Raw genomic sequence first — 15,532 nt, forward strand, 5'->3', positions numbered from 1 at the left:
ACAGAGGATGACATGGCTCGACAGCATCACTTGACTCGACGGACATGAGTCTGAACAAACTCTGGGAGATGGTGAAGGACAGGGAAGTCTGACGTGCTATAGTCCATGGGCTTGCAAAGAGAAGGACATGACTTATCAACTGAACAACAATGACAATTTAGTAATTACTTATGAGTTATTGGATGCATGTTTTATTACTTCACCAAATATTAAATCTGAGGTAAGTGACTCCAGATTTGTTTCAGCAGTTCAGTAATGTAATTTAAGGACAAAAGGTTTCCCCATCTTTCCCTTCTTCCCATCTCCTTGCATTTCTGATATCTACTATCATGGTTACAAAACAGCTACAGTAGCTTCAACATAACACTTTCTAAAATGCTGCAGTACATGGGGTTGCAAAGAGTCGGACACGACTGAGTGACTGAACTGAATTGAAAATGACAAGGAACTGAAAGGAGGTAAGTTTTCTTCTTGCCAGTCTCTCTTATCAGTGAAAAAATCTTCCCAGTGGCTCTATTACAGACTGTCCCTTACTTCATTGGACAAAAGTGAATCTCATGTTTATACTTAAACAAATTCCTGACAAAAAGAAATGTGCACGAGGTTATAATCAAAGATTTATCACCTGAAGTTGTGGAAGAAGCTCATATCCTCTGAGTGCAATGAAACTGGAACAAAATCAGGGTTATATGAACTATGAAAGAAGGGAAAATAGCTCTTACAGAGGCAATGATTGTCTTTCAAACCCTCAATAATAAAATAAAATAACAATAAAAAGTAGTATTTACTTAGTGCCAGACAGTGCTGTACATATATTTATTCACTATATAACCCAATTTCCTTCCTTTGGCAAGTTATGAGAAGGAAATATGATATTAAAGAAAATAAGACAAAAACAAAATAAAAACTAGTATATTCTCAACATGAACTGAATTTCAAGGAACAGACTAAAAGTGAGGATGATATAACGAATATTTTTTTCACCTCTTCCTAGGTCTCATAAAATGACTTCATTATTTTCTATTTGTAATCAATTCCTAGGTAATATTCAGCTATATACAATGTAGTAGAATGTTTCCCTAACCCCAAATGTGGAACTGCATACTACTGTATAATCCAAGCCACTGCTGGCTTCCATTATTCAGATCTGATCATATCTAAAATATTTTCCTTAAAAACGATAAACTCTTTCTGATTTTGCAGTCCTTAACAGCAATGCTTATTTAAAAGCAGGATACTGCCCTAAAGACAGAGAGTTTACTTTAAAACCTGATAAAATTTCAAGTTATTTAAAGTGCCTTTTAACAAGCTCAGGATCCATTTTTTCTCATTTCCCTATTATACTCAGAATAAATACATTCATGAGCCATGACTGCAGCACTGTTAAAAAGGTAAAGGCAGGTTTTTAGAGGTCTGGTTTCAAAAGACCTGGACATAAAAGGAAGAGTACAGAGTCAAATAAAGGACATGACTAAATCATTGGCTAATTCATGTATCACCGTATTATCCCCAAAACATTAAAATACAAACTTCACTTACATATACTGGTGATTCAAAAATCTTAGTAATACTCTTTACTAGGAAGATCATAGCCTGTCTCATAATTATGTTGAAAAAGAATAGTGCATCATAAAAAAGTTAGAAAACTTTTCATGGGAAAAAACAGAAATAAGTGAGAAAAATGGAAAATCTAGTTAAGAGATTTACATAGAAGAATGCAAACAAAGGAATGACAAACTTTAAAAAGATTTCTTAATTTTTTCGGTTTAGTTTTATGTCAACAACAAAAGTTCTATCAGATCTCAGTCCAGTTACATAACCTTCAAAATTAAACTGGAACAGAATAAAACCCTGAACATTTTTAAAAGAAAATGTGAGAGAAGATCTTTATCACCAGAGGCTGAAAGGATTTGTTAGAGACAAAGATCAACAACCATAAGAGAAAAGATAGATATATTCAACTACCTCAAAATTAAAAAAAAATAAAATTCCGTTGATCAAACATATTACAACCTGGGAACAAGAACCTGAAATGTACCTATTGTCTAACAGAACGAATGGGCCACTGGCACTCACTTCATTCTCATCCCTTTTCATATTCTAGCATCTTTTACAGTAACTAAAATTCTAAAACTGTATTTCCAAAATTTCCGTGCACCTGGTGTGCTGTATGGGATTAGTTTCAGCAGTGAGAGGCACTTGAGGGGGATATGGAAGGTGGAAGTGAGCTGAGAAGATTTTCCTATAGGTATGACTGATGGCAAGCAAAACTGGTAGACTTGAGTGTTCTTGAAATCAGCAACCCATACCCTACTTTCCAGTGTCAAGTTTTTCAGCTTCACGAAAATGATGCTGTAGTGGTGGCTACAGCAGCATAAATTCCTGACCACAGCATCTCAGCCGCTATGGTATGACTCTAAAACCAATGATCTTACCTACATTTTAACTGAAAGTGACTAAATCTCTACTTGTTTGAAATGCCTACAATGGTTATGGTTAACACTGGCACACCAACAAATACTGACAGTACAGATCATATAGATCTACTAAGGGAAAGATAAATAGAAAATGGGAAAAAGAAATGAATGTGCATTTCATGAGAAATCACATGGGTAAATAAATGCATATTGGTATTCAGAAAATGCAAATTAAAAACACAATGAAATACTATTTAGGACTCAAAATAATAAAAATTAAGAAACCTGGTAAGGGCAAGTGTTGATAAAAGATACGGATCAATAAAAACTCATAAATATCACTTATGAATACTGGCGTAGCCACTTTGGAAATTAAGCCGGCGATATATTGCAGGATTGAATACCACATGGCCTATGACCCAGCAATTTCATCCCTTGAAATTCTTCTATTTATGCATGATACTGAGTGAAAAAAAGTGCGTTTCAGAAGACTAAATAATACTGTTTTATATAAGTTTAAAAAAAAACATAACAATAGTATATCATGAGGCATAGATGTATGTATAAAAATTTTAAAAGCAAGGGAATGATAAAATTTCAAGACAGTATTAACTGCTGGCAGAGGGAAGGAGAGGGATGACATAGGGAAAGAAAACATGGATAGGTGTACCAGTACTGATAACATTTTAGCTTTTAACTGGATGGTGGGCTGACAGGCTTTCTTTTTATTGGTATGTTTCCTAATGTATTTATATATTTTATGCTATTCTACTACTACTGATTGCTAAACATTTATAAAGTGTTAATTATATGCCCTATTTTAAGCATTTACTTTGTCCTTTATAGTCAGCTCTATGAAACAGGTTCTGCTATTATCTCCCATTTATAGATGAGGAAACTAAAGCACAAAGAGGTTAAGTAACTGTCCAAGGTCATATACCTTGAAAGCAATGGAGCCAGGAGTCAAAGAGGACATCAGGCCCCAGAGTCCACATTCATAACCAGTATACTACATGAATAAAATACCAAGTAACAATAAAAGTTACCTAAGACAAAAATAAAATAACAAACAGTTCACTGATCTACCTTTCATTTTCCTTGGTGACATTTTCAAATTGTAGTTTCATCTCACCCATCTGTTTCTGAAAGAATAAAATATAGCTGTAGGAAAACATCTTCAAGACATTTAGATCTATATTAAGTATTAATAGTTCATTCATATGCATGCAATCTGTGACACTAGTCTATAGATAAGAAATAATTATTATTCACGTCTAACAATAAATATTAGATATTTTAATGATATACAGAACATTCTGAATAGAATATAAATAATACAGAACATTCTGAATAGAATATAAATAAAACTTTCTTATGTAATATACTAATAAATATTTATAAATAAGTTGTATGATTTATAGATGTTTATAGTAAAAGAAAGATATTCCTCAATATGTCACTAAGAAACACTAGATGATCCCTAGACCTTGACTATATGTCTTGTTTCATCCTACTTTAGGTGGAAGTCCATGTAAGTGTGCTTAAATTTGGAAAAGTAAAATGTTAATGGTGAAAAAAAGCAAATAAAGTTCTTCTTTAGCAATAATTCACTCAGTCTCTGATTGACCTCTTTTATTAGTTGTTTAATCTCTCTGCATACACAAGGTTGTTACAGCAAACCAATGTGGTTACTAACACATACAGTAGTAGGAAATACAGTTTAAAAAAAATCACTAACTAAAATACCAGTAAGAATAAAATACACATTGAAAAGGGAATGAAATGAAGGTATTTTTAATTTTTTCTGAGGGGTTAAAGGATTGTAAGATTTCAACAGAAAAGGAAGGACATTTCGAGCAGGGTGAAATATGAGTAAAAGCAAAGAAGCAAAAACTATTAGACAACACAGGCATAGTTGTCAGTTCTCAATAAGAGTAAACGAGCAAATGGAGATCAGGAAGGAGGCCATGTAAAACCATACTTAAAACAAAACTGCAATCAACTCATGATCTGCCCGTTAGTCTTGATTGGGTACCCTAGGCTAAAGGAGAAGTGCCAAGCCTGGAGTGAACCTGGCAAGGGAAGGCTGGAACAGGCAGAGCTCCAAGCCTTTCTCTCTTCCTGACAACCAGAGAAGCTCAAGGCAGCTTGGTCTAGGAAATCAGTAACAGCCAATTACAACTACAAAGTTGGCTTGAAAGGTGAACCTTTCCCAGCTCCCTGCTGTGCCTGAATCACAATTAAATCAAAATGAATGAATTCACTACCAGATAACTGAGAACTGACCATACATAAAGCGATGCAATTAAAGGTAAAATTGGAAAGGCAGGTGGCAGGTCTTGAATGTCATGTTAACTAAGAGGTTTGGACTTTATTGTAGCAATTATTCCTGCTTTGTATTTTTAATTTTAGATTGATCTTTAAAATTTTCAAAAATGTCAGTGTATCTTGAAAAATTTTTCTCAAATAATTAGGTGGGATATATGCATTAATATGGATTCAGGGTAAATTGTTACGGTAACACTAAAGATTTTTTACTGTAAAATATTTCAAAATATTTAAGAGTTGGAAGGAAATAAAATTCAGCCATAACTTTCTTATCATCAAAACTTCCCCAATTATTTACATTTTCTGGAAGAAAATCTTTCATATAGAGAATTATTACAAAAAATTTCCTGCTTTCGAGATACACTATTTTTTGACTGGGTCAATAAGATAAGCCACAAGAACTAATGCTAATCAATAATATCTATGTGAGCAAGTGTTAGAAGTAGCTGTCAACATCTTTTTTCTCCCTAAAAGTAGCAACTATTCTTATCACAGACCCTTGGGTGTTCTGCTACACCTACCTCTTTTTTGAAATTAATCCAGTAATCACTTTTAGATGGAGAATGACAAATGGAAAATGAAGTTAAATATCTTAGTAAACTAGCTGATTAAAGAGATAAAGGAATCAGACTGATTACAGAAAAAATTAAAAATTTAAGTTTAATTTCAAGAAACTAGATATTCCATTTTACAACTAACAAACCACAGGTCATTATAGTAAATTTTGAGAGAGTGAATTCAGCAGGAACTTTCACTATCCTAAAAATTGGAGAAGGAAATGGCAACCCACTCCAGTATTCTTGCCTGGAGAATCCCACGGACAGAGAAGCCTGGTAGGCTACAGTCCATGGGGTCACAAGAGTCAGACACGACTTAGCGACTAGAGAGAGAGAGAGAGATCCTAAAAATAAAAGCAAAATGTCATCTGTGCAAAAGAGAGCTCTCTGTTACTGTCAGTTAATAATAGTTCGATAGCCAAAAAAAAAAAACAAACAAAAAAAACCAACCCAATCAAAAATGGGCAAAAGACCTAAACAGACATTTCTCCAAAGAAGACATACAGATGGCCAACAGGCACATGAAAAGACGCTCAACATCACTAATTACTGAAGAAATGCAATTCAAAACCACAATGAGGATCACCTCAGACTACTCAGAACAGTCATCATCAAAATGTCTACAAATAGTAAATACTGGAGAGGGTGTGGAGAAAAGAGAACCTTCCTACACTGTTAGTGGCACTGTAAATTGGTACAATCACTACAGAAAACAGTATAGAGGTTCCTTAAAAAATGGAAAGCAGAATTACCATGTGATCCAACAATCCATTCTTGGGCATAGTCCAAAAAATACTAATTCTAATTCAAAAACTCTAATTCAAAAAGATATATGCACCCCAATGTTCATAGCAGCACAATCTGCAACAGCCAAGACTTGGGGGCAACCTAAGTATCTATCAACATACGAACAGATAAAAAAGATGTACGATATATATAAACACATTACACACACATATACGTATAAACACACACATACACAATGGAATATTACTCAAGCCATACAGAATGAAGTAATGCATTTGCAGCAACATGGATGGTCTTAGAAATTAACATCTAAGTAAAGTAAGTCAGAGAAAGATAAATATCACACAATATCACTTATATGTGGAATCAAAAATTGATACAAATTAACAGAAACAGACTCACTGACATAGAAAACATACTTATGGTTGCCAAAGGGAAAAGAGGGGAGAGGGATAAATTAGGGATTTATAGATACACACTATACAGGGATTAAGATACAGGGATTTATAGATACACACTATTATATATAAAACAAACAACAAGGACCTACTGTATAGAACAGGGAACTAGATTCAGTATCTTATACTAACTTTTAATGGAAAATAATCTGAAAAAGAATACACATATATACACAAACATATAAATGTGGATAACAGAATCACTTTGCTGTACACTGGAAACTAACACAATGCTGTAAATTGATTATAGGTAAATATTTTCTTCCTTAGCAAAGGATTTGTGAAGAAACAATTTCTATTTACTTTTTCTTTTTTTAAAGAAAATATTACCAAAGGATTAACACATATGATTTCATACCTGATAATATTTCAGCTGACCATTTAGTTCTTCCAAATGCTTATCATACTCAGTTATAAGAGGAACTAAAAAGCTAAGAAAAAATGCAAAGTTAGAAAGATGCATATTCTGTTTAATCTAGTTTAATAAGTATCTAACATGAAATAAATAAACATCAAAACTTTTATGTTAATTTTCTCCATCAAAACTTTTATATTCATTTTCTCCATAGCAATCAATACTTTACCTTTTTCCTAAACCAGAGATTCTCACAGCCTTAGCTCAATTAATATTTCAAGCTGAATAACTTTTTTCTTTATTGTAGGGGCTGACCTATGCACTGTAGGATCTTAAGCAGCATTACTGGCCTCTGCCCATTAGGTGCCACTAGTGCCCTTGCCCTCCACAACAGTGACAAGCAAAACCGTTAGCAGACATTGGCAAGTATCTGGGGAGGGAAGGGAAGCAAAATCACCCAGTTGAGAGCCACTCTTAGAGATGATGATAGCAGCTTTTTTTTCCCTTGTCAATTCAATGACAGGTCATTTAAACCTAATTAGAGTAGACTAGAAAATAAACATTCCTAATACTAAAAAAAATTTTTAACAATAATTAAACATAATTAAGAAAATATTTTCTGGTAACACAACCTTACCTTTGGTCAGCTGCCGAGTTTTCTAATCTGTCATCTCCATCTCCTTTGAAGACACCTTTCTGTAACAGAAAATAATGCATCTTAAAATTTTATTTTCTCATATCGCTTGAGCCTCAACTGACAGAAGTTTAAAATTAAATACAATTAAAAATGTTATAACCTTAGAAAATCTGTTACTGCAATTACAAAAGAGAAAGAAAAAATAATTGATGCTGAAAACGTTTCGCTAAATGTTAACACCTGTACATAATAAAACTCTTGGTAAACTAGAAATAGGAAGAAAATTCTCAATTGATAAAGAATTTCTACCAAAAACCTATATCAATTTCTATTCTTGACAGTGTACATCAGAAGTGCTGCACAAAATTCAGTAATAATACAAGGCTGCGCATTAGCACTGCTAAAATTCAACATTGTACCAAAGGCTCCAATCAGTGGAATCTGCTACAGGGACAGGGAGCTGGAGACCTAAAGCTGAAAAGGAAGATGCAATACTGTTCTCATTCACAGACAATTACCTAGAAAACTCACTCTATAATCTACCAATTATAAAGACCGAAAATAGAGAATACCAAGTCGCCAGATATAACTGCATCTCCAGATGTGATTGGGGGTGGTTGGAGTTTTGATCAGGACTACGGCGCACGGGGCTAGAAATAAAGACCAGGAGGAGGAGGAGGGACAAACATAAAGGAGTACCAAGAAAAGGAGAGTAACGAGGGAGGAGCAAGATGAACAGGCAGCAAACACACGGTCTGCAAGGACCAGGCGGAGATCCGGGAACAAAACTCCTTAAAGTAGGGTGGCGAGAAGAGATGACACTAGTCAGAAGAGGGGACAGATACAGCATGACAATGAAAGAGCTGGACAATGCTGGGAAGCAGACTGAGGGCTAAAAGACTGGGGAGGCAGGGGAGGAAGGTGGGCTGGATGCCATGGACAACAAGGATCAGAAATAGGAAGTGGAGGCAGAGATTGGAGGGGAAAAATTAGAGGGAGCTCTCCTGTCTTTTTGTTTGTTTGTTTTTTAATGGCATTTCTGTACTTACCTCGTGAAAATGAGTAACCAGCAGAAACTGAGAGGTGCTCCAGCAACTATCTCACATACTACTGCTGGCATCACCTTGAGTTGGAATGCCCATTATGAGATATAGAAACACAGATATGATTTGTGGTTACCAGAGGTGGGGTCTAAGGGGAGGGAGAAATGGATGAAGGTGGTCAAAAGCCACAATTTATAGGACCCACTTAAAAGCTAAATAAGTACTGGGGATATAAAGTACAATATAATTAAGATTAACATTGTTGTCAGTAGGCCCTTCCTATACAGTAAGTCTGGTTACCATCTGTCACCTGACAAAGATACTATATTATTATTGACACTATTTCCCACGTTGTATATTGCATTCTGTGTGTCATGTATTTTGTAACTGGAAGTTAACAATGTCCTATACCTATTTCAAACATACCCCGACCCTGCCTCTCTTCTGGCAACCAGTTTATTCTCTGCATCTATGGCTGTGTTTCTGTTTTGTTATTTTTATTCATCTGTTTTAAGATTTCATACACAAGGGAAATCATACAGTTATTTGTCCTTCTCTGACTTATTTCACTTAGTATAATACCATCTAGGACCATACATGTCAACAAAAATGCAGAGATTTCATTCTTTTTTTATGGCTGATTATGAAGATCTACAAGACCTTCTAGAACTAACACCCCAAAAAGATGTCCTTTTCATTATAGGGGACTGGAATGCAAAAGTAGGAAGTCAAGATATACGTGGACTAACAAACAAGAGATGCCTTGGAGTACAAAATGAAGCAGGGCAAAAGCTAACAGAGTTTTGCCAAGAGAACACACAGGTCATAGCAAACATCCTCTACCAACGACACAAGAGAAGACTCTACACATGGACACGACCAGATGGTCAACACTGAAATCAGACTGATTATATTCTTTGGAGCCAAAGATGGAGAAGCTCTATATAGTCAAAAAAAAAAAAGACTGGGAACTGGCTGTGGCTCAGATTATGAACTTATTACTAAATTTAGACTTAAGTTGAAGAAACTAGGGGAAAACCACTAGACCATTCAGGTATGACCTAAATCAAATCCCTTATGACTATACTGTAGAAGTGAGAAATAGATTCAAGGGATTTGATCTGATAGACAGAGAACCTGAAGAACTATGGATGGAGGTTCCTGACATTGTACAGGAGTGATTAAGACTCATCCCCAAGGAATTTTCATCCCCAAGGAAGAAAAAAATGCAAAAAGACAAATGGTCATCTGATGAGGCCTTACAAATAGCTGAGAAAAAAGCTAAAAGACAAAGGAGAAAAGGAAAGATATACACATTTGAATGCAGAGTTCCTAAGAATAGCACAGAGAGATAAGAAAGCCTTCCTCAGTGATCAATGCAAAGAAACAGACGAAAACAATACAATGGGAAAGACTGGAGATCTCGTCAAGAAAATCAGAGATACCAAGGGAACATTTCATGCAAAGATGGGCACAATAAAGGATGAAAATGGTATGGACCTAAAAGAAGCAGAAGATATTAAGAAGAGATGGCAAGAATACACACAAGAACTATACAAAAAAGATCTTCATGACCCAGATAACCACGATGGTGTGCCAGACATCCTGGTATGCAAGTCAAGTGGGCCTTAGGAAGCATTACTATGAACAAAGCTAGTGGAGGTGATGGAATTCCAGTTGAGCTATTTCAAATCCTAAAAGATGATGCTGTTTAAGTGGTGCAATCAGTAAGTCAGTAAATTTGGAAAACTCAGCAGTGGCCACAGGACTGGAAAAGGTCCGTTTTCATTCCAATCCCAAAGAAAGGCAATGTCAAAGAATGTTCAAACTACTGCACAATTGCACTCATCTCACAAGCTAGCAAAGTAATGCTCAAAATTCTCCAAGCCAGGCTTCAACAGTATGTGAACCATGAACTTCCAGATGTTCAAGCTGGATTTAGAAAAGGCAGAAGAACCAGAGATCAAACTGCCAAGATCTGCTGGATCATCAAAAAAGCAAGAGAATTCCAGAAAAATAACTACTTCTGCTTTATTGACCATGCCAAAGCTTTGGACTGTGTGGTTCACAACAAACTGTGGAAAACTGTAAAAGATATGGGAATACCAAACCACCTTACCTGTCTCCTGAGAAATCTGTATGCCAACCAAGAAGCATCAGTTAGTACCAGACATCAAACAATAGACTGGTTCCAAATTGAGAAAGGAGTACGTCAAGGCTGTATAGTGTTACCCTGCTTATTTAACTTATATGCAGACTACATCTTGTGAAATGCCAGGCTGGAGGAAGCACAAGCTGGAATCAAGACTGCCAGGAGAAATATCAATAACCTCAGATATGCAGATGACACCACCCTTATGGCAGAAAGTGAAGAACTAAACAGCCTCTTGATGAAAGTGAAAGAGGAGAGTGCAAAAGTTGGCTTAAAACTCAACATTCAGAAAACTAAGATTATGCCATTCAGTCCAATCACTTCATGGCAAACAGATGGGGAAATAATGGAAACAGTGAGAGACTTTAGTTTTGGGGGGCTCCAAAAATCACTGCAGATGGTGATTGCAGTCATGAAATTAAGAAACACTTGCTCCTTGGAAGGAAAGTTATGACCAACCTAGACAGCATATTAAAAAAGCAGAGATATTACTTAGCCAACAAAGGTCCGTTTGGTCAAGGCTATAGTTTTTCCAGTAGTCATGTATGGATGTGAGAGTTGGACTAGAAAGTAAAGCTGAGTGCCGAAGAATTGATGCTTTTGAACTGTGGTGCTGGAGAAGACTCTTGAGAGTCCCTTGGACTGCAAGGAAATCAAACCAGTCAATCCTAAAGGAAATCAGTCTTGAATGTTCACTGGAAGGACTGATGCTGAAGCTGAAACTCCAATACTTTGTCCACCTGATGAGAAGACCTGACTCACTGGAAAAGATCCTGATGCTGGGAAAGACTGAAGGCAAGAGAAGAAGGGGATGAGCAAGGATGCAATGGTTGGATGGCAGCACTGATGCAATGGACACGAGTTTGAGCAAGCTCCAGGAGTTGGTGATGGACAGGGAGGCTTGGAGTGCTGCAGTCCATGGGGTTGCAAAGAGTCGGAAATGACTGAGTGACAGAAATGAACTGAACTGAATATTCCATTGGGCTTTCCTGGTGGCTCAGCAATAAAGAATCCACCTGCCAATGCAGGAGGTGCAGGTTCAACCCCTGGGTCGGGAAGATTCCCTGGAGAAGGAAATGGTAACCACTCTAGTATTCTTGCCTGGGAAATGTCATGGACAGAGGAGCTCGGTAGGCTTCTGTGTCCTCAGGGTCGCAAAGAGTTGGACATGATTTAGTTACTAAAGCAACAACAATATTCCATTGCACATATGTACCACATCTTCTTTATCCATTCACCTATCGATGGGCACTTAGGGTGTTTCCATATCTTGGCTATTGTAAATAATGCTGCAATATATCATATTCTAAAGATATATACAAATGTGCATATATCTTTAGAATATATGTTTTTCTTTCTTTGAAAATGCTCGGATGTGGAATTGCTGGTTTGTATGGTAATTCTATTTTCCATGTTCAGAGGAGCCTCCATATATTTTCCATAGTGGACATACCAATTTACATTCTTACCAACATTGTGCATGTGTTCCCTTTATTGCACATCCTAGCCAACACTTGTTATTTCTAGTATTTTTGATAATAGCTGCTCTGACAGATATGCTTTCAGTTTTTCACCACTGAGCACCATACTGGCTGCAGGGTTTTCACATATGGACTTTACCAGATGGAAGTGTGTTCCCTCTATATACACTTGGTTCAGAGTTCTTATAAATGAATGTGAAATTTCTTAAAAAAGCTTTTTTTTCACATTGAGATATGATTTCTATTCTTCAATTTGTTAATATGGCGTATTTTACTAATTTGCCAATGCTGAACCATCCTAGAATCTATGATAAATCCTATTTGAGCACGGTGTATCTGCTCTCTTGGAACTGCTTTTGTTGCACTGCATAGATTTTGGATCATGTTTCCATTTTCATTTGTCTCCAGGTATTTTCTGATTTCCCCTTGATTTCTTCAGTGACTCACTGGTTGTTTAGTAGCATATTGTCCAGCCTCTGTGAGTTTGTATTTTTGCAGCTTCTTTAAATAGTTGATTTTAATCCATAGTTTTGTGGTTGGAAAAGGTGCTTGGCATGTGAAATGATTTTTAATACTGAATTCAGCTTTTTTAACAGATGAAAGACTACTCAGATTTCTACTGCTTTTTGTATCAGTTTTAGTAAGTTTTACTTTTTCAGGCATTTTGTCTATTTCACCTACATGGTCAAAGATATTAGTGTAAAGTTGTTTATAAATCACCCTATAATCATTTTAAATGTATATTTAATCATTTTAAATGATATTGCATCTGTAGTAATATCAAAATTTTTGTCTGGTCCTTATAATTTGCTTTTTCTCTGTTCTGCAGTTATTGATTGTTGATTCAAATGCCATAAGAGATACAGAAGTTTCCTTTGAGGAGACTGGCAAAGATGGGGGGTAGAGAGATCCTGAGTTCACTTCTTCTCATGAGCACACCAAAATCACAACTTTCTGCAGAATAGCCATCACTGGAGAAAATCAGAACCTACGCAGAAAAGGTCTTCCATAAACAAAGATATAAAGCAGGAATGATAACAAAACAGGTAGGAGGGAAAGCACACTCAAGATATAATCAAGTCCCACACCCCAGGTGGGCAATGCACAATGGAGAATAATTATAATATAGTACTTCCCCCACACGAGGGAGGGTTCTAAGGCTCATGTTGGGCACCCCAGTCTGGGGATTCCTGAACCAGGAAAAGGAGCCCCCAGAGTATCTGGCTTTGAAGACCAATGAGCCTTAATACTGGGAGATCCAAAGGACTGAGGGAAATGAGACTTCACTCTTACAGAGTAAACACAAAGTTTCACATGTACTGGGAACCAGGGCAAAAGAAATAAATTGACAGAAACCTGGACCAGACACACATGGTTGCCTTGGGAAAACTCCTGGAGGGGTGCAGGGTGGCTGTGGCTCACCCTGAAGACAGAGAAACTTGCGGCAGACGTATGTGGTGGCTATCTACTGCATGGACTCTGCAGTTGGTGGCCTCCATCTTGAGATCCTCCTCCAAATTCATCAGTGCCAAGGGCTGACCCCATCCAACAAGCGGCAGGCACCAATGCTGACACAGCTCATCAAACAACTAACTGGGCAAGGTCACGGCCCACCTGTCAGCAGACAGGCCACCTAAAGACTTCCTGAGCATACAGTCACATCTAGACATGCCTCTTGACATAGCACTGCACATCAGAGACCCAAGACTCAGCTCCACTCACCAGTGGGCAGGCACCAACTCTGAACTCCAGGAAGTATACACTAGCCTCCAGAACAGCCTCACACACCAGAGGTGAGACAAGAGATGCAAGAAAACCACAGTCCTTCTGTGTGCATATCTAGCCTGCCTACATCAGGAAAAACCCTACTCTAGGATCAGATGGGTCCCAGTCCTGCCACAAAGCAGGCCAATGCAAACTTCAAGACACCACAAAGCACATACCAAACTGTATCAGTAACCACCCCCATCTGACAGTAGGTGTGAGATCTCTGGATCCTTCAGTCAGACTCCAGGACCCAGAGCTCTGCCTGCCAGTGGTCTGGCACTAACCCCAGGACCTGGTTTCAACCACCAGTGTGGGTAAGCAATGGCCTGGAGTCTTCTGGATGCAGACACTGCCCACCAGTGAGCCAGTACTAACCCCACAGCTCCCTACGGTTCTGCAGCCAGCCACCTTGTGACTATGTCCCATTAACCAGTAGTCAGCAGCATCCACACAACACAGTGCCTGGCAACTAACCAGGCTAGGGGCCAAAAACACCTACCAAATTGTCGAATAGTCAGCCTGCCACAAAAGAAGGACCCATGCAGCCCTACTGGAGCAAGTCCTAGAATACACAGCTTGAGTGACGAGAGGGTTGTGTGCTGCTGGGACACATCATACCACTCCAAGGTCAAGAAATGTAACAAAACTACCATATACATAAAAATGGGAATAGCAACTTAGGAAAAATGAGATAGCACAAGAACATGTCCCAGCCAAAGGAACAAGATAAAATCCGAAAGAAATAAGTGACGTTATGATAAGCATCTACCTGAGGGAAGGTCAGAGCAATGATTATAAAGATGATCAAAGAACTCAGGAGGAGAATGGATGTACAGAGCAAGAAGTCAGAAGTTTGTAGAAAATACATAGAACCACACAGAGATGAATACAATAATGGAAACAAAAAATACACTAGAAGGAATCAACAGTAGACTAAATGATACAAAGGAATGGATCAGAGAACTGGAAGAGAGAGAACTGGAAATCACTGCTGCTGAACAGAAAAATGAATGAAAAGAAATAAGGACAGTTTAAGAGACCTCTGGGACAACATCAAGCACATTAATATTTGCATTATAGAGATCCAACATTATAGAGAGCCAACATTCACTGGATCATCGAAAAAGCAAGAGAGTTCCAGAAAAACATCTATTTCTGCTCTATTGGCTATGCCAAAGCCTCTGACTGTGTGGATCACCACAAACTGGAAAATTCTAAAAGAGATGGGAATACCAGACCACCTGACCTGCCTCTTGAGAAACCTGTATGCAGGTATGGAGGCTAATTACTTTACAATATTGTAGTGGTTTTTGCCATACATTGACACGAATCAGCCATAAGTGTACATGTATTCCCCATCCTGAACCCTCCTCCCACCTCGCTCCCCATCCAATCCCTCAGGGTCATCCCAGTGCACCAGCCTTGAGCACCCTGTCTCATGTATCGAACCTGGACTGGAGATCTATTTCACATATGATAATATACATGTTTCAATGCTTTTCTCTCAAATCATCCTACTCTCGCCTTCTCCCACAGAGTCCAAAATCTGTTCTTTACATCTGTGTCTCTTTTGCTATCTTGCATATAGGG

The 15,532-nt window shown here is 37.5% G+C and overlaps 1 protein-coding gene across 3 annotated transcripts in view; it reads right to left on the minus strand.

Moving 5' to 3' along the window:
• SCLT1 (sodium channel and clathrin linker 1) overlaps nt 1–15,532 on the minus strand; it is a 226,186-nt gene that overhangs the window by 182,526 nt on the left and 28,128 nt on the right. For 2 of the 3 annotated variants that reach the window (XM_070386529.1, XM_070386528.1), the window contains exons 3-5: nt 7,500–7,558; nt 6,866–6,938; nt 3,504–3,559 (exon numbers count right to left, since the gene is read on the minus strand). In XM_070386529.1, the coding sequence (XP_070242630.1) occupies nt 3,504–3,559; nt 6,866–6,938; nt 7,500–7,558 (188 nt within the window). Of the gene's footprint in view, nt 1–3,503; nt 3,560–6,865; nt 6,939–7,499; nt 7,559–15,532 lie in introns of those variants that run through there. The other variant, XM_070386530.1, reaches the window with a different exon arrangement.

The sequence above is a fragment of the Bos mutus genome, chromosome 17 (assembly GCF_027580195.1).
Source record: "Bos mutus isolate GX-2022 chromosome 17, NWIPB_WYAK_1.1, whole genome shotgun sequence".
NCBI lineage: Eukaryota > Metazoa > Chordata > Mammalia > Artiodactyla > Bovidae > Bos > Bos mutus.